A 20515-nucleotide genomic window follows, 5' to 3' on the forward strand; every position below is an offset into this window, starting at 1 on the left:
CTACCGAGATGAGCCAGTTCCCAGGAACAGAAACCCTTTCCCGCCTCTGCCAAGCCCTCAGTATGATGCTAGGGCTTTACAAGCTCAGGCACGGTGGGGGCCCGTTCTCAATGAATTTCAGTGCGCAGTGGGCTCACTCGCAAGTAGACCCCTGGATCCTTCAGGTAATATTTCAAGGGTACAAATTGGAATTCGAGACGTCTCCCCCTCGCCGTTTCCAAAAGTCGGTTTTACCGACGTCTCCCTCTGACAGGGAGGCAGTTTTGGAAGCCATTCACAAGCTGCATTCACAGCAGGTGATAATCAAGGTACCCCTCCTGCAAAAGGAAACGGGGTATTATTCCACACTATTGTGGTACCGAAGCCAGACTGCTCGGTGAGACCGATTCTAAATCTAAAATCTTTGAATACAGAGGTTCAAATTCAAGATTGAGTCACTCAGAGCAGTGATTGCGAACCTGGAAGAAGGGGACTACATGATGTCTCGGGACATCAAGGATGCTTACCTTCATGTCAAAAAATTTACCCTTCTCACCAAGGGTACCTCAGGTTATGGTACAGAACTGTCACTATCAGTTCAGACGCTGCCGTAGGGATGGTCCACGGCACCCCGGGTCTTTACTAAAGTACGGACCGAAATGATGATATTCCTTCGAAGGAAGGGAATTTTAGTTATTCTTCACTTGGACGATTCCCTGATAAGGGTAAGATCCAGGGAACAGTTGGAGGTCAGTGTAGCACTATCTCAGGTAGTGTTGCGGCAGCACGATTGGATTCTCAATATTCCAAAATCGCAGCTGGTTCCGACGACTTGTCTTCTGTTCCTAGGGATGATCCTGGACACAGTCCAGAAAGAAGGTGTTTCTCCCGGAGGAGAAAGCCAGGGAGTTATCCGAGCTAGTCAGGAACCTCCTAAAACCGAGCCAAGTCTCAGTGCATCAGTGCACAAGGGTTCTGTGTAAAAATGGTGGCTTCCTACGAAGCAATCCCATTTGGCAGATTCCACGCAAGGACTTTCCAGTGGGACCTACTGGAAAAATGGTCCGGGTCGCATCTTCAGATGCATCAGCGGATAACCCTGTCACCAAGGACAGGGGTATCCCTCCTGTGGTGGTTGCAGAGTGCTCTTCTTCTAGAGGGCCGCAGATTCGGCATTCAGGACTGGGTCCTGGTGACCACGGATGCTAGCCTGCGAGGCTGGGGAGCAGTCACACAGGGAAGGAATATCCAGGGCTTATGGTCAAGCCTGGAGACATCACTTCACATAAATATCTGAAGCTAAGGGCCATTTACAATGCTCTAAGCTTAGCAAGACCTCTGCTTCAAGGTCAGCCGGTGTTGATCCAGTCGGACAACATTACGGCAGTCACCCACGTAAACAGACAGGGTGCCACAAGAAGCAGGAGGGCAATGGCAGAAGCTGCAAGGATTCTTCGCTGGGCGGAAAACCATGTGATAGCACTGTCAGCAGTATTCATTCCGGGAGTGGACAACTGGGAAGCAGATTTCCTCAGCACGACCTCCACCCGGGAGAGTGGGAACTTCACCCAGAAGTCCTCCACATGATTATAAACCGTTGGGAAAAACTCGACAGGTATTGCGCCAGGTCAAGGGACCCTCAGTCAATAGCTGTAAAGGCTCTGGTAACACCGTGGGTGTACCAATCAGTGTATGGGTTCCCTCCTCTGCCTCTCATACCCAAGGTACTGAGATTGATAAGATGGAGAGGAGTAAGCACTATATTCGTGGCTCCGGATTGGCCAATAAGGACTTGGTAACCGGAACTTCAAGAGATGCTCACGGAGGATCCGTAGCCTCTACCTCTAAGAAGGGACCTGCTCCAGCAAGGACCCTGTCTGTTCCAAGACTTACCGCGGCTGCGTTTGACGGCATGGCGGTTGAACGCCGGATCCTGAAGGAAAAAGGCATTCCGGATGAAGTCATCCCTATCCTGATCAAAGCCAGGAAGGATGTAACCGCAAAACATTATCACCGCATTTGGCGAAAATATGTTGCGTGGTGCGAGGCCAGTAAGGCCCGACGGAGGAAATTCGACGATTCCTACATTTCCTGCAAACAGGAGTGTCTATGGGCCTGAAATTGGGGTCCATTAAGGTTCAAATTTCGGCTCTGTCAATTTTCTTCCAAAAAAGAACTAGCTTCAGTCCCTGAAGTTCAGACGTTTGTAAAAGGGGTACTGCATATACAGTCTCCTTTGGTGCCTTCAGTGGCACCTTGGGATCTCAATGTAGTTTTTGGGTCCCAAAAGTCACATTGGTTTGACCCACTTAAATCTATGGAGTTAAAATATCTCACAGGAAAAGTGGTCATGCTGTTGGCTCTGGCCTGGGCCAGGCGCGTGTCAGAATTGGCGGCTTTATCCTGTAAAAGCCCTTATCTGATTTTCCATTCGGACAGGACGGAATTGAGGACTCGTCCTCAGTTTCTCCCTAAGGTGGTTTCAGCGTCCACCTGAACCAACCTATTGTGGTGCCTGCGGCTACTAGGGACTTGGAGGACTCCAAGTTGCTAGACGTTGTCAAGGCCGGAAAATATATGTTTCCAGGACGGCTGGAGTCAGAAAATCTGACTCGCTGTTCATCCTGTATGCACCCAACAAGCTGGGTGCTCCTGCTTCTAAGCAGACGATTGCTCGTTGGATTTGTAGTACAATTCAGCTTGCACACTCTGTGGCAGGCCTGCCACAGCCAAAATCTGTTAAAGCCCATTCCACAAGGAAAGTGGGCTCATCTTGGGCGGCTGCCCGAGGGGTCTCGGCTTTACAACTTTGCCGAGCAGCTACTTGGTCAGGAGCAAACACGTTTGCTAAATTCTACAAATTTGATACCCTGGCTGAGGAGGACCTGGAGTTCTCTCATTCGGTGCTGCAGAGTCATCCGCACTCTCCCGCCCGTTTGGGAGCTTTGGTATAATCCCCATGGTCCTTACGGAGTCCCAGCATCCACTTAGGACGTCAGAGAAAATAAGAATTTACTTACCGATAATTCTATTTCTCGTAGTCCGTAGTGGATGCTGGGCGCCCATCCCAAGTGCGGATTGTCTGCAATACTTGTATATAGTTATTGTTACAATAACATCGGGTTGTTTATTGTTGTGAGCCATCTTTCAGAGGCTCCTACGTTTTATCATACTGTTAACTGGGTTCAGATCACAAGTTGTATGGTGTGATTGGTGTGGCTGGTATGAGTCTTACCCGGGATTCAAAATCCTTCCTTATTATGTACGCTCGTCCGGGCACAGTATCCTAACTGAGGCTTGGAGGAGGGTCATAGGGGGAGGAGCCAGTGCACACCACCTGATCCTAAAGCTTTACTTTTGTGCCCTGTCTCCTGCGGAGCCGCTATTCCCCATGGTCCTTACGGAGTCCCAGCATCCACTACGGACTACGAGAAATAGAATTATCGGTAAGTAAATTCTTATTTTCTGTCAAGAGGCAGAGGCAGGGGAAAAAGGCTGCAGCAAACAGCATTTCCCAGGAACAAAAGTCCTCCCCCGCTTCCTCTTCCAAGTCCGCCGCATGACGGTGGGGCTCCACTGGCGGAGCCAGGTACGGTGGGGGCCCGCCTCAGGAATTTCAGCGATCAGTGGGCTCGCTCACAGGTGGATCCCTGGATCCTTCAAATAGTATCTCAGGGATACAGGCTGGAATTCGAGGCGACTCCACCCCGCCGTTTCCTAAAATCCGCCTTGCCGATTGCTCCCTCAGACAGGGAGGCGGTGCTAGCAGCGATTCACAAGCTGTGTTCCCAGCAGGTGATAATCAAGGTACCCCTACTTCAACAAGGCCGAGGTTATTACTATTCCACACTATTTGTGGTGCCGAAACCGGACGGTTCGGTGAGACCCATTTTAAATTTGAAATCCTTGAACACATACATAAAAAAATTCAAGTTCAAGATGGAATCGCTCAGGGCGGTTATTGCAAGCCTGGACGAGGGGGATTACATGGTATCCCTGGACATCAAGGATGCTTACCTGCATGTCCCCATTTACAATTCTCACCAGGAGTACCTCAGATTTGTGGTACAGGATTGCCATTACCAATTCCAGACGCTGCCGTTTGGACTCTCCACGGCACCGAGGGTATTTACCAAGGTTATGGCGGAAATGATGATACTCCTTCGAAAAAGGGGAGTTTTAATTATCCCATACTTGGACGATCTCCTAATAAAGGCACGATCCAAGGAACAGTTGTTAGTGGGAGTAGCACTATCTCAGGAAGTGCTGAGCCAGCACGGTTGGATTCTGAATATCCCAAAGTCACAGCTGGTCCCCACGACACGTCTAATGTTCCTGGGAATGATTCTGGACACGGCCCAGAAAAAAGTGTTTCTCCCGGAGGAGAAAGCCAGGGAGTTGTCTTCTCTAGTCAGAGACCTCCTAAAACCAAAACAGGTATCGGTGCATCACTGCACGCGGGTCCTGGGAAAGATGGTAGCTTCTTACGAAGCAATTCCATTCGGCAGGTTCCATGCCAGAATTTTTCAGTGGGACCTGTTGGACAAGTGGTCCGGATCGCATCTTCAGATGCATCGTTTAATAACCCTGTCTCCACGAACCAGGGTGTCTCTTCTGTGGTGGCTGCACAGTGCTCATCTTCTGGAGGGCCGCAGATTCGGGATACAGGACTGGGTCCTCGTGACCACGGATGCCAGCCTACGAGGCTGGGGGGCAGTCACAAAGGGAAGAAATTTCCAAGGACTATGGTCAAGTCAGGAGACTGCCCTTCACATAAATATTCTGGAACTAAGGGCCATTTACAATGCCCTAAGTCAAGCAAAATCCCTGCTCCTACACCAGCCGGTGCTGATCCAGTCAGACAACATCACGGCAGTCGCCCATGTGAATCGACAGGGCGGCACAAGAAGCAGGACGGCGATGGCAGAAGCCACAAAAATTCTCCGTTGGGCGGAGAATCATGTACTAGCACTGTCAGCAGTGTTCATCCCGGGAGTGGACAACTGGGAAGCAGACTTTCTCAGCAGGCACGACCTCCACCCGGGAGAGTGGGGACTTCATCCAGAAGTCTTCCAAATGATTGTAAATCAATGGGGTCGTCCACAGGTGGACATGATGGCGTCCCGCCTAAACAAAAAACTAGAGAGGTATTGCGCCAGGTCAAGAGACCCTCAGGCGATAGCTGTGGACGCTCTAGTGACACAGTGGGTGTACCGGTCAGTTTGTGTTCCCTCCTCTACCTCTCATACCAAAGGTATTGAGAATAATAAGAAAGCGAGGAGTAAACACAATTCTCGTGGTTCCGGATTGGCCGAGAAGAGCGTGGTACCCGGAACTTCAAGAGATGATCTCAGAGGACCCGTGGTCTCTGCCGCTCAGACAGGACCTGCTGCAGCAGGGCCCCTGTCTGTTCCAAGACTTACCGCGGCTGCGTTTGACGGCATGGCGGTTGAACGCCGGATCCTGAAGGAAAAGGGCATTCCGGAGGAAGTCATTCCTACGCTTATTAAAGCCAGGAAAGAGGTCACAGCAACTCATTATCACCGCATATGGCGGAGGTATGTTGCATGGTGTGAGGCCGAAAAGGCCCCAACGGAGGAATTTCAACTAGGTCGATTTCTGCATTTCCTGCAAGCAGGAGTGAATATGGGCCTAAAACTGGGCTCCATTAAGGTACAGATCTCGGCTCTGTCAATTTTCTTTCAAAAAGAACTAGCTTCAGTACCTGAAGTTCAGACATTTGTGAAAGGAGTGCTGCATATTCAGCCCCCATTTGTGCCTCCTGTGGCACCTTGGGATCTCAACGTGATGTTGAGTTTCTTAAAATCACATTGGTTTGAGCCACTAAAAACCGTGGATCTGAAATATCTCACGTGGAAAGTGGTCATGTTATTGGCCTTGGCTTCAGCCAGGCGAGTGTCAGAGTTGGCGGCTTTATCATGTAAAAGCCCTTATCTGATTTTCCATATGGATAGGGCAGAATTGAGGACTCGTCCCCAGTTTCTCCCTAAGGTGGTGTCAGCGTTTCACCTGAACCAGCCTATTGTTGTGCCTGCGGCTACTAAGGATTTGGAGGACTCCAAGTTGCTAGACGTTGTCAGGGCCCTGAAAATATATGTTTCCAGGACGGCTGGAGTCAGAAAATCTGACTCGCTGTTTATCCTGTATGCACCCAACAAACTGGGTGCTCCTGCTTCTAAGCAGACTATTGCTCGTTGGATTTGTGGTACAATTCAGCTTGCACATACTGTGGCAGGCCTGCCACAGCCAAAATCTGTCAATGCCCATTCCACAAGGAAGGTGGGCTCATCTTGGGCGGCTGCCCGAGGGGTCTCGGCTTTACAACTTTGCCGAGCTGCTACTTGGTCAGGGGCAAACACGTTTGCAAAATTCTATAAATTTGATACCCTGGCTGAGGAGGACCTGGAGTTCTCTCATTCGGTGCTGCAGAGTCATCCGCACTCTCCCGCCCGTTTGGGAGCTTTGGTATAATCCCCATGGTCCTTACGGAGTTCCCAGCATCCACTAGGACGTCAGAGAAAATAAGAATTTACTCACCGGTAATTCTATTTCTCGTAGTCCGTAGTGGATGCTGGGCGCCCATCCCAAGTGCGGTTTATCTGCAATACTTGTACATAGTTATTGTTAACTAAATCGGGTTATTGTTGAGCCATCTGTTGAGAGGCTCTATTGTTTCATACTGTTAACTGTGTTTCATATCACGAGTTGTACGGTGTGATTGGTGTGGCTGGTATGAGTCTTACCCGGGATTCAAAATCCTTCCTTATTGTGTACGCTCGTCCGGGCACAGTACCTAACTGAGGCTTGGAGGAGGGTCATAGTGGGAGGAGCCAGTGCACACCAGGTAGTCTAAGATCTTTCTAGAGTGCCCAGCCTCCTTCGGAGCCCGCTATTCCCCATGGTCCTTACGGAGTTCCCAGCATCCACTACGGACTACGAGAAATAGAATTACCGGTGAGTAAATTCTTATTTTCCTTAAAACGAATGAAAGATGGTTGTTGTCAACAAGGTGATTACACATTGCCATGTCACAGGATCATTGTTTAGTTTCTAAACACAGATGGGCGGTCAAAGTGATTGGGATTCTGCAGCTGGAGCACTTCTGGCTTCATAGTGTGTGTGTGTGTGTGTGTGTGTGTATGTGATTAGAAAACATGAGTACACGAAGGACAATAGTGTCCATCTTCTGCTTTTGCTCTCCCTTATAATATATTTCTATTAGATCATTCTTTCTCTGCTTGGTAATGTATTTGTTTAGTAGTAACAAGCACTCTCTGTGGTACCCCAATAGGAGTGGGGAACTATTAATGAGCAAATGTTTACTTCCCTTTTAACTTACTGGCCCAGTGAAAAGGGCCCATTTTTTTGCTCTCTGCCACACAACAACGGGCCTTCAGTAATAGTTTTCTGGAACAGTTTTGAAAATGTTATCCATTTCTGTTTTTCTTCCTGCTGACTAGTCCGAATATAGAGTATGCTGTTTATAACTATATGGTAAATGCACGTGTACATCCTATTCTATGTACTGTCTTTTAATGGGGTGTGGATCATTAGATCGACAGTGTCTAGGTCGACAACTATAGGTCGACAGGTCAAAAGGTCGACAGGAGGTTGTTGTTTTTTGTGTCGTTTTCTTCGTAGAATGACTGGGAACCCCAATTAGTGCACCGTGTCCCCTCGCATGGCTCGGGCAAGGCAGATTACCGTTCCAATTGTACTCCACGTGGATCGTTAAGTATGAAAAAGTTGAAAAATTAAAAAAAAAAAAAACTCATGTCGACCTGGAAACCCTGTCGACCTAGTGACTGTCGACCTATAGTGGTCGACCTAAACATTGTCAACCTAGACAGTGTCGATCTGCAGACCGGATCCCCTTTTTAATGTGTTTTGTCTTTTACATTTAAGATAAAGTGAAGTCGTTCCGATCTGCTTTACAAGAGGAGGAGCAGGCCAGCAAACAAATAAATCCCAAGAGGCCTCGAGCTTTTTAAAGGAAGGCGTCGATGAAGGATCACTTTAAAAAGAACTTTCTACTGTAAAATAGAATTATTATTATTATTAAACTGTGGCCGTAAGAACCCAATTACTTGAAACTTTGAGTAAACTTTTATAATGTCAGTGGAGATGTCCTCCTCTTTCACTTGAATGGATAACTGTTTTGGGCTAACCACTACACTGACGATGAGACAAGCTTCACATCCGAACGGCACAAACTTATCGGTAGGGACTGCGAGGCACTTTGTCCAAATTACTTCATTCAATCATGTCTTATTTTCCAAACGTCTGTTTTTCTAATTTTTTTCCCTTTTTCTTGTTTTTTATTTTATTTTTTAAATAAATAAGTTTAAAACTGTGTACTGGAAGGTATACGCCATTTTTTCTATTTTTAATACAAGATTCCGTTTTTGCTGCAAGATGAGACATTCTGATTTTAAGTTCCATGCATGACTGCCTATCCATCTGTAATTGTACAGGTACAAATGTTACAGGGGTGAGCTGTGCACACCCCCGTGTGTCTTTATTGATCATACACCCTTTTTAATTATGCGCAGCCTTAACTTAATAAAATAAAAATATTCTTTGTTTGTCAATGTAAAATAACACTGTATACCATTTTTTTTTTTATTTCTTTGTTGTAGGAAGTGCCATATTAAAAAACAGTAATTACACTCTATAAATTAAAGGAATAAGTAACATGTGGCTCCCAAATTGCAAATAGCTGATAAACAATAGAATACCAGTATGGGCTGTGTTCCTGTAAATAACCAGTGTAGCAGTCATTTGCACACAGGCGAATCGGTGATCTTGTGGTTGAACCAATAGTCATGGGAGGTTGCAGCCAAACCTACCAATTGCAATCGGCTACTCATGAATATTGCCCTGTGGCTGGTTGTCGGTGAACACAGACCACATTCTCATACATATTGGTTCATCCACAAGATGGCTGTATTCACTGCAGGTGGACATTCTCACCTTTTTTGATCAAGCCCCTGCATATTGCAAAGAAAGGATAATTTCCTCCCATCTATAACTAAAGCAGAAAGAGCAAGAGTAATTACAATTATGCTAGTTTCCTGTACAACCTTGCAGGTAGACTCTGTTATAGAGCTATGTACAGCTGAATGATGAGTTGGCTCTTCTATAATGTAACATTAGAGTCCCCACCCTCTGTATTCAGGGACATATTCTATCAGTGGTAGCACCACTAAAGGTGGATTTGTTAAGGAATGACTGGCATAGCCATGCTGGGATCTACATGTTGCCTACTCCTCCTGTATAATTAACATCCAGGGGTTCATTCTTCCACATGTCAAATGCATAGTGGCTGTAAAATTTACATTTTCATATTTTATTTTGCAATGGAAAGGAATATGGCTATTGATGAAGTCTTACTGCACTGACCGAATGATGGCCATTGTATCCCCCCTATATTTTCTGGACACCAAGCAAGACCTCATTTAAATACTGTTCTTCTGATAAAAAAAAATGTTCATCTGTACATTTCATACAAGTCAAAGGTTACCTACTCATAACTATTCAACTATACTAAGTATACAGTCACTGCCTTATGTTCCATCTGTTAACTTATGCCTTTAGCACAGGAGTTAACAATAAACAGAGCGATGTTGGCAAGTATGGTACATTATATGGTTCTGTGTTATTTGTGCTGTGCAATATTTGGCATAATGTAAGTTAGGTAGAAAACATAACCGCTCTGTGTAAGACTCCTAGTTCTTGCAGGTTGAACATCTGAGTTAGGGTTGGGCAGCGTCTCTTATTCAAATACAGTGCAGGCTCATGCTGCCATTTTGCTATAACTTTGAACAAAGCCCAAAGGTACAGTTCTGTAACTACAGTGCTGTATGCATTACTTTTCTCTACCCGCGACATCTGATTAGATCTATCCACAGGGGGATCTTATAAACAGAACTGAGGCATTAACCAGGTAGATAGGGCCTGACAGCAATGTGATATCCAACTGATTCCCTTATAACAATGTACAGTGCATCCAGAAAGTATTCACAGCTCTTCACTTTTTCCACATTTTATGTTACAGCCTTATTCCAAAGTGGCATAAATTCATTTTTCCCTCAAAATTCTACAGACAGTACCGCAAATGTATTAATAAGAAAAGACTAAGGGCGGCGTGTCCTAGCGGGACATGGAGTAGCTGCTCGGCGTGAGAGCTCTCCACTCCTGTATATCCGTTTTACTATCCTGTGGGATCCTCCCTGAGCCCAAGTTACCCTATCTTGCGGGGGAGGGAGCCGGGCTGCCGTGGAGTTACTGCGGGCTTTCGGACTGGTGCTGGGTGCAGGGCTTTTGGACGCCGCATCTCCTCTCTCTTGGAGTCTCTCCTGGCCTAAGATGGCGCCATGACTTCCGGTCCCGGCCCTCCGGCGTGTTCTTGCAGTGCGTGCTGTGCGGGAGCCGCTCACACAGGGGACAGACACGTAAGCCTGCCAGCCGATCCTCCTGCTGAGCTCTTCTCCCCTCTCCGGGCGCTGCTGTGAGCTGAGACGCCTGCGGCCCCTCCTGTCCTCCCCTGTGCTGCCGGTGAGCTATAAGACTTGGGGCTATCTGGGAGGCCTGTATAAACTGGGGGCTCTGCTGTACACTCCTCTGGGACTGCACTGGTCTGCCATTTGGGTCTCTGTGCTGCTGTGATAATATTCCTCCACTTCCAGTGTGTGCACAAGCTTCTATCACCCAGGGCTACACTATATCTGTGCTGTTGTTTGATATCCTGAGAGCTGCTGTTCTTGAATTGCTCTAATCTATCTAAGAATGGTGAGAAATCATCACAAATCAGCTGCAGCCCGGCTTGCACAATACTCACATACCCCTGGAGGGCGAGCGGCGGCACCGGGTGGTGGTGGAGATACCCCTCCACCGGTGTCCCCCAGCCAGTCATCCTCTTCTGGCGATGTGCTGCAAAAAGTGTTGGAAGCCCTGGCGGCTAGCGAATCCCGTCTCTCTGACAAGATTGGCCAGGTACAGGCTGACCTGACTATAATCCATCATGATATACAAAAGGTTAGAGAGAGGGTCGGGGAAGTCGAGACCCGAACGTCTACGCTGGAGGATAAGATCTCTCCGCTGAGCTCTCGTGTAACTGCCATTGATGGTTAGCTGTCCGACATTAAAGGCAAGATGCTGGATATGGAAGGCAGATTGAGGAGGAATAATGTCCGCTTTGTGGGGCTCCCGGAGAAGGAGGAGGGTGGCGCCCCGGAGCAGTTCGTTGAATCGTGGCTGAAAAATTCTTTTGGGACCGACTCCTTCACACCCTTCTTCACGGTTGAACGGGCGCACAGAATCCCTTTCAGGTCGCTGCCACCGGGTGCGCCACCGCGCACACTTATAGCGAAATTTCTCCACTACCGGGATCGGGATGCTGTTCTATCTCTGGCGCGTACCAAGGGTCCCCTGTTGTGGAACGGCTCCAAAATCTCCATGTTTCCGGACTTTGCGCTGGAGGTGCAAAAGGACCGTGCACAATTTGTTCCGATTAAAAGACGCCTCAGGGAACTGAATCTTCAGTACGCAATGCTGTTTCCTTCTAGGCTGAGGGTGGTGGCGGACGGTGAAACGAAATTCTTTGCTACACCTCGGGACGCTGCCCTGTGGCTGGATCGCTGGGCCCCGGCTAGGCGGGCGCTTGTTGACGATCCTTGAAGTCGGATATATTCGTATGCTTAAGTTGATGTTTCTTGCTGATATCCGTGTCGCATTAGGTTACGCGGATGATATTACATTGCCTCTGTTAATGCTTACTTTTCCATATCACTGATGTTTATGTATAGGGCTCGGGGTGGGTTCCCCTTGTTTCTTAGGGGAGGGATGGGGACCTACGCCTTTTGTCTTTGGGTCATTTAATTCATTGCCATCACATGTTGGTATAGTTTGTTTTATCTTTGTTAAAGGGGTACGGTTTACTGGGATAAGGTATGCCTCAGTTTGGGTTGGTATACAGGGAGGGGGGACAGGACGGGAGGGATTGTATTTTGTTTGTTCTCTTTTTTTCTTTTCTTGTATATGTTGCAGACGCTATGAGTTTACGGATTACTCCAACAGTATCCAGTTGTGGGGGTGATGGCCTGGTGGGGATACACGGGACCGATCCTACATTTAGTTTTGTCTTGACCTATGGCCTCTAATCAAACCAAATTCCTATCCTGGAATGTCCGGGGGTTGAACGACAAAGTTAAACGGTCACTGGTAATTCGGCACGTTAAACAATTTGGGGCAGACATTTGCCTCATGGAGACTCACCTGGTGGAGGCAAAGGTCCTGGCCCTTAAGAAACCATGGGTGGGCTGGGCTCACCACTCCACCCATACGTCACACTCGCGGGGAGTGTCCATTTTAGTTCGAAGGTCGGTCCCATTTGTCCTGGATCAGGTTCAATTGGATCAGTGGGGCAGATATGTTTTTATAAAATGTCAGATTCATTCTATGTCTTTGATTATCCTGGCTGTTTGCATACCGCCCCCTTATTCCTCGGAAGTTCTCAGAAAGGCAGCCAAGTTTATCACGTTGTTCCCAAATGTTGCTATAATTTGCCTTGGTGACTTTAATAATGTCATCGACCATGTTTTAGATAGGTCTAGACGGTCCTCCGATGCCCCTGTGGTGCATAGGAGAGACTTTGCGCTGCTGTTGGACAGTTCGGGCCTGGTCGATGCATGGAGGGTCCGTCATCCTGGCGTAAGACAGTATACATGCTTCTCTCCTACCTATTTATCCTTCTCTAGGATAGATCTGGCCCTCACCTCTAAAGGCTTGCTGCCACGTGTCATTGATGTCCAGTATGCTGCTAGGGGCATATCAGATCACTCCCCGGTAATGCTCTGCTTAGACATGGGAGATGTTAGGGGGGCCCGGTTTTGGAGGTTTCTCTGGCGTCCTAAGTGGATGCTGGGACTCCGTAAGGACCATGGGGAATAGCGGCTCCGCAGGAGACTGGGCACAACTAAAGAAAGCTTTAGGACTACCTGGTGTGCACTGGCTCCTCCCACTATGACCCTCCTCCAGACCTCAGTTGGAATCTTGTGCCCGGCTGAGCTGGATGCACACTAGGGGCTCTCCTGAGCTCCTAGAAAGAAAGTATATTTTAGGTTTTTCATTTTACAGTGAGATCTGCTGGCAACAGACTCACTGCAGCGAGGGACTAAGGGGAGAAGAAGCGAACCTACCTAACTGGTGGTAGCTTGGGCTTCTTAGGCTACTGGACACCATTAGCTCCAGAGGGATCGACCACAGGACCCGACCTTGATGTTCGGTCCCGGAGCCGCGCCGCCGGCCCCCTTACAGAGCCAGAAGCAAGAAGTGTTCCGGAAAATCGGCGGCAGAAGACTTCTGTCTTCAACAAGGTAGCGCACAGCACTGCAGCTGTGCGCCATTGCTCCTCATGCACACCTCACACTCCGGTCACTGATGGGTGCAGGGTGCTGGGGGGGGGTGCCCTGAGGGCAATATAATACACCTTGGCTGGCAAATCATCACAATATATAGTCCCAGGGCTATATATGTGATAAATTACCCCTGCCAGAATCCATGAAAAAAGCGGGAGAAAAGTCAGCCGATAAAGGGGCAGGGCTATCTCCCTCAGCACACTGGCGCCATGTTTTCTTCACAGTGCAGCTGGAAGACAGCTCCCCAGGCTCTCCCCTGTAGTTTTCAGGCACAAAGGGTTAAAAAGAGAGGGGGGGCACTAAATTTAGGCGCAATATGTGTATACAAGCAGCTATTGGGGGAAAATCACTCAGTTATAGTGTTAATCCCTGCATTATATAGCGCTCTGGTGTGTGCTGGCATACTCTCTGTCTCCCCAAAGGACTTTGTGCGGTCCTGTCCTCAGTCAGAGCATTCCCTGTGTGTGTGCGGTGTGTCGGTACGGCTGTGTCGACATGTTGGATGAGGAAGGTTACGTGGAGGCGGAGCAGAGGCCGATAAATGGGATGTCGCCCCCTGTGGGGCCGACACCAGAGTGGATGGATAGGTGGAAGGTATTAACCGACAATGTCAACTCCTTACATAAAAGGCTGGATGACGTAACAGCTGTGGGACAGCCGGCTTCTCAGCCCGCGCCTGCCCAGGCGTCTCAAAGGCCATCAGGGGCTCAAAAAACGCCCGTTACCTCAGATGGCAGACACATGTCGGCACGGAGTCTGACTCCAGTGTCGACGAGGTTGAGACATATACACAATCCACTAGGAACATCCGTTGCATGATCTCGGCAATGAAAAATGTGTTACACATTTCTGACATGAACCCAATTACCACATAAAAGGGGTTTTATGTTTGGGGAGAAAAAGCAGCCAGTGTTTTGTTCCCCCATCAGATGAGTGAATGAAGTGTGTAAAGAGCGTGGGTTCCCCCGATAAGAAAATGGTAATTTCTAAAAAGTTACTGCTGGCGTACCCTTTCCCGCCAGAGGATAGGTCACGTTGGGAGATATCCCCTAGGGTGGATAAGGCGCTCACACGTTTGTCAAAAAAGGTGGCACTGCCATCTTGGGATACTGCCACTTTGAAGGAGCCTGCTGATAAAAAGCAGGAGACTATCCTGAAGTCTGTATATACACACTCAGGTACTATACTGAAACCTGCATTTGCCTCAGCAAATATAGTGCTGCTGCAGCGTGGTCTGATGCCCTGTCAGATAATATTAATACCCTAGACAGGGATAATATTTTGCTAACATAGAGCATATTAAAGACGTCGTCTTATATATGAAGGATGCACAGAGGGATATTTGCCGGCTGGCATCCAGAATTAATGCAATGTCCATTCTGCCAGGAGGGTATTAGAGACCCGGCAGTGGACAGGTGATGCTGCCTTTAAAAGGCACATGGAGATTCTGCCTTATAAGGGTGAGGAATTGTTTGGGGATGGTCTCTGGGACCTCGTATCCACAGCAACAGCTGGGAAGAAAAAATTTTACCTCAGGTTTCCTCACAGCCTAAGAAAGCACCGTATTTTCAGGTACAGTCCTTTCGGCTTCAGAAAAGCAAGCGGGTCAAAGGCGCTTCCTTTCTGCACAGAGACAAGGGAAGAAGGAAAAAGCTGCACCAGACAGCCAGTTCCCAGGATCAAAAATCTTCCCCCGCTTCCTCTGAGTCCACCGCATGACGCTGGGGCTCCACAGGTGGAGACAGGTGCGGTGGGGGCGCGTCTCGGGAACTTCAGGGACCAGTGGGCTTGCCCACAGGTGGATCCCTAGGTTCTGCAAGTAGTAGTTTGTCGCTATTTAATAGTTAAAGAGTAAAAGTAATACATTAAGGGGTAAATTGTAAAGCACGCACACAGCTCTGCCTAAGGATACAAGGAGAGACCGGTGTGGTGCTCGGTAGATGATCAAGGATCACCTACATTGATAAACGTGTTAATTGTGTTACGGTGGATATCTGCTTTGCGTACACGTGTCTCTAACAAAAGGCTGAGACCCGCGTGCGCAACCCAAAGGCCGACGCACGCAGCGTATATTACGCAACGGAGCGTCTGGGTACGCCCACGTAACAAATCACACGATAGTGTTATTTTAAACAGGCGAAAAGGTGGCAACGCGATAAATAGCGCAAATCGATTTTAGTGTCCGAAATTTAAGTTAATAGATCCTTCTCCAATTTACGACTCATCTGGTCTAAAGGGAAGAAATTTCTGCGCAGAAATAGAAAGAAATAGAAACAAAAGTAAAAGTGTACATGTGGTGAGTGAGTGTTTGCATATATAAGTTTCTACAATTTTTGGGATTGAACCACAGGAAATCATTGAGTTCTCGTGAGGTACATACGTGTAAGTGACATGCACGGTGGCTAGGGAGGCATCCCTTGTTAAACATATAAAATTTGAGCATTAGAGTGTAGCAGACCAGGAGGTCATACTGTAGCAGACCAGGAGGTCAGACCAGGAGGTCTTATAATAGACCAGGAGGTCTAGGTACAGCAGACAAAGAAGTCCGCTATAGAGACAAGTAGCACAACACCAGGAAGGGTGGGTGCGAGACCCATATAGGCCATAAAGCTCAGGCTGAAGGAATTTGCAGCTGCTGAATGTCGATTCCACTGGTCGCTCCGCACATAAGATTAGTTGCTTATGTGCTGAACGATTGTACCGCACGTAATTGTGTGCATTAGTTAGTAATTTGACCCAGTACCATTTGCGTACGGAAGGGGTCATAAACGCTATTTGTACATTCTAACGTGATTTGTGTAATTTTTTATTTTAAGGGAAGTTCGCTGGTCACTAAGGAACTATCCAGCAACCAATAGTTACTGGAAAGAGTAAGTGCTCTTCGGATCACCCTCACATGTTCCAGTAAATAGAGGTTCAGGTCGCAGGGGCCCTGGGTCGAGTACGCCAGCGCTAAGGCAGTGTGTGGGCGTATTGGTCGGCGTGGGGTACTCGGTAAACCACCACCGTCAGCCTATCTTGAACATCTTGGTTTTTGTAAGGGTTCGCTGAAGACCCTGATATAAAGGTCAGAGGTAGTGCAAGCAACACCTGCAAACTATGGGGGCCAGTTGTTCAGGTAGGGGGCGATCAACCTCGGTTCGGGTTGATTTAGTAAACCGACCAATCGGGTCGGCAAGGTATGTAATGTGTGAAAAATACGGTTCACACACAGAGGTTTTATGTGATGAATGGGAAAGAATGACTGTACATGACGGGGACTGAATCTAAGGAGGATAGGTCTTATTAAATCAGCAAAGAGACGGATCAAACATTATGATTGTTTAAGATTGTGGCAACAGGAAAGTGAAATGCAAAGAGAGTTAACTGACATATCTGACTCTCATCTTGGGAGGAGAGACATGGCAATGGAGAGGATTATGGTTGCGGAGAAAGGCACAATGTTGTACAATAAAAATGCACTTAGCAACTGTATTATAGATGATAAGAATAATTGTAATAAACATAACCATGATAATTGTAATACTGTTAAATGTACAACTATTAATCTATGCAAGTTGCACCCCATGTTAAACTTCCCTCAGGAATACAAGCAAGAAAGTGAGCCCAGCACGATGTCGGCACCTCTTCCAGCAGCCATCACACAAGACATCCAGGTGGACGCGACCAAATCGGTAAAGGCAATAATCAAACCCCCTAACGGAGGGTCAGGTGAGGTCGTGTCCACAGGTACGTACAATGATTTATATCACGCACAAACAAATGTACCCCATATTGTAAGACCAAAACAAGGTGATGTAATCGAGTTTAGTCCTGTCAGGGTGATCACAGTCCCCAATGTGAAGACTGACTATCAGGGAATCATTCCCGTCAAGGACAGTGCAATGCGCTGTCCCTGGTCCCGGACCGAATTGAGATCAATTATATCTGAATTCCCTGATCCTAGGGAAGATCTAGTTACATGTCAAAGATTTATTAAAGAACTAGGAAACTCCACAGAACCCACCAACAAAGAGTGGCGGACAGTGCTGAGGGCATGTTTGCCCTCCAGTGTTGACCCTGCGAAATTTATTGCTGATTGTAAATTAGACACGGAGGTACCTTGTACGGAGGAACACAGTCAGGAATGTATTAAGCAGATCAACCAACAGTTAGAAGTATATTTCCCAGCCATTGTCGAGTGGAACAAAATCTTCTCCATAAGACAAAACGAAGGGGAAAGTACTTCTAATTATTTCCACCGGGCACTGCAGGACATGATTAGGTATACAGGTATAGAAAACATCAAAACAAATGTGAAGCATAGAGAAGTAGCGGTTAAAGTATTAATGAATGGTTTAAAGGAGGTGTTGAGAACAAGGGTACAGACCACCAACCCAAACTGGAGAAATATCTCGGTGGCTGCACTAAGAAAGTCCGCTGTTGGGCATGAGCAAAACAGCATCAAGCACGGGGAAACAAAGAAGCCTCAGATCCCTGTGGGTAAGTCAAAGGTGACAAGGTGTTATAATTGCCAGAAGGAAGGTCATTTTGCAAGAAATTGTAGACCAAGAAGTAGACCAAATTCATATAAACCCCCTAGACAAAGATGTGAGCAGAGTTATGACACACCAAATTATAATCAGGGATCATATAGGAAGAATTTTGAGCCACACCCATGATATGTAGTCAGGAAAGGTGATCATTAGGACTGATGGTAAGCCTGAGGTAACGGTTAATACAGATGTAGCCACCTTTATCTTGACTGTTTCTCCGCCGAGACGGGCGTTTAGTCACGCTAAGGCGATAGCTGAGTTTAATCACAGGTAGGCGCGTTGAGGCGATCTAGATACTCATCATGCATTACACATCTCCACCACTGTGTGGCTAATGCTCCACCAATCCAGTACTTTCGATCGTACAGTTTAGCGGCGGATTGATCTACAGCTCTGGCAATACTGTAGGCGTAACGGGAGGCGGTGGAAAAAGTATGGAGTACTGTATGTGTATGGAGACGCAACTACAGTAATTGTGTAAAAGGAAGAATGTACAGGACAATGTATAAACACCGTGCTTTTAAAATACATGAGCGTCTGGGAATGGAGGGCTACAGTAGCTAGCAGGAGGCGGTGGAAAATACCGTGCTTTACAAATGCGAGCGTCCGAGTCCTTTAAGGCATAAACCAACACCAATGGGGTGGGGGCCGGGCGCTGTTTGCAGTACTTTCACACATGAAATTGGGAGTCTCTCATGAGGCGTCGTGGGCTAGGGGTGAAGGCTCCCATCTCCCACGCTGGGGGTCCAGGGTTCGAGACGTGATGTGCCTTCTTTTTTTTTTTTTTTATTGTAATAATACACTGTATTATTTTATCTACATTGTAAGACAGTCAATGGAAAGGTGCACACAAGTTACATATAAATTAGAGTACATCTGCAGGAGCGATTCTTTACGCTAAATGCAACTAAACAGCGGGAATGAAATGAGGGTATTCTGACGCTACTAACTGAGCAAAACAGTACTGTAAGATCTTCAGCGTTTGTGTATTGCACAGGACCCGAATTCCCTCCCTGTGCAGGCTCCCAGGGGGGAAGGGCGATGGGGGTAGGGGGAGATGATGGGAAATACTGTACTGTGCCTTTGAAATGCAATTACATGAGCGTCCGAGTCCACTACGGCATACTGTAAACCAACACCAATGGGAAGGAAATGCCAACCATTTTTTTTTTATGTGTTCCCGTGACATTCATTTAAAAAAAAAAATATTTTTCTCTAATACATCCAATGGAAGGATGCACACAGGTTTCACATACAAAATCAAAGTACTGTACATCTGCAGGAGCGATTCCTTACGCTAAATGCAACTGCACAACGGCAATGAGTAGAAATGAGTGTATTCTGACGCTACTAAGTGAGCAAAACAGTACTATATACAGTAGATATTCAGCGTTTGTGTATTGCACATGACCTGAATTCCCTCCCTGTCTACTGCATGATCTGTGCAGGCTCCCAGGGGGGGAGGGCTACAGTAGCTAGCAGGAGGCGGTGGAAAATACCGTGCTTTACAAATGCGAGCGTCCGAGTCCTCTAAGGCATAAACCAACACCAATGGGGTGGGGGCCGGGCGCTGTTTGCAGTACTTTCACACATGAAATTGGGAGTCTCTCATGAGGCGTCGTGGGCTAGGGGTGAAGGCTCCCACCTCCCACGCTGGGGGTCCAGGGTTCGAGACGTGATGTGCCTTCTTTTTTTTTTTTTTTATTGTAATAATACACTGTATTATTTTATCTACATTGTAAGACAGTCAATGGAAAGGTGCACACAAGTTACATATAAATAAGAGTACATCTGCAGGAGCGATTCTTTACGCTAAATGCAACTAAACAGCGGGAATGAAATGAGGGTATTCTGACGCTACCAACTGAGCAAAACAGTACTGTAGATCTTCAGCGTTTGTGTATTGCACATGACCTGAATTCCCTCCCTGTGCAGGCTCCCAGGGGGGAAGGGCGATGGGGGTAGGGGGAGACGATGGGAAATACTGTACTGTGCCTTTGAAATGCAATTACATGAGCGTCCGAGTCCACTACGGCATACTGTAAACCAACACCAATGGGAAGGAAATGCCAACCATTTTTTTTTATGTGTTCCCGTGACATTCATTTAAAAAAAAAAAATATTTTTCTCTAATACATCCAATGGAAGGATGCACACAGGTTTCACATACAAAATCAAAGTACTGTACATCTGCAGGAGCGATTCTTTACGCTAAATGCAACTGCACAACGGCAATGAGTAGAAATGAGTGTATTCTGACGCTACTAAGTGAGCAAAACAGTACTATATACAGTAGATATTCGGCGTTTGTGTATTGCACATGACCTGAATTCCCTCCCTGTCTACTGCATGATCTGTGCAGGCTCCCAGGGGGGGAGGGCTACAGTAGCTAGCAGGAGGCGGTGGAAAATACCGTGCTTTACAAATGCGAGCGTCCGAGTCCTCTAAGGCATAAACCAACACCAATGGGGTGGGGGCCGGGCGCTGTTTGCAGTACTTTCACACATGAAATTGGGAGTCTCTCATGAGGCGTCGTGGGCTAGGGGTGAAGGCTCCCACCTC

The 20515-nt window shown here is 47.3% G+C and overlaps 1 protein-coding gene across 9 annotated transcripts in view; it reads left to right on the forward strand.

The window, feature by feature from the left end:
* Positions 1 to 8601, forward strand: part of KIF2A (kinesin family member 2A) — a 321884-nt gene extending 313283 nt beyond the window's left edge. For all 9 annotated transcript variants that reach the window (XM_063962958.1, XM_063962975.1, XM_063962950.1 and 6 more), the window contains one exon: positions 7906 to 8601. In XM_063962958.1, coding sequence (XP_063819028.1) covers positions 7906 to 7991 — 86 coding nt within the window. In that variant the 3' untranslated portion in view covers positions 7992 to 8601. The remainder of the gene's footprint in view (positions 1 to 7905) is intronic.
* The last annotated feature ends 11914 nt before the right edge of the window (positions 8602 to 20515 follow it).

This window comes from Pseudophryne corroboree, chromosome 1 (assembly GCF_028390025.1).
Source record: "Pseudophryne corroboree isolate aPseCor3 chromosome 1, aPseCor3.hap2, whole genome shotgun sequence".
In the NCBI taxonomy this organism is placed as follows: Eukaryota; Metazoa; Chordata; class Amphibia; order Anura; family Myobatrachidae; genus Pseudophryne; species Pseudophryne corroboree.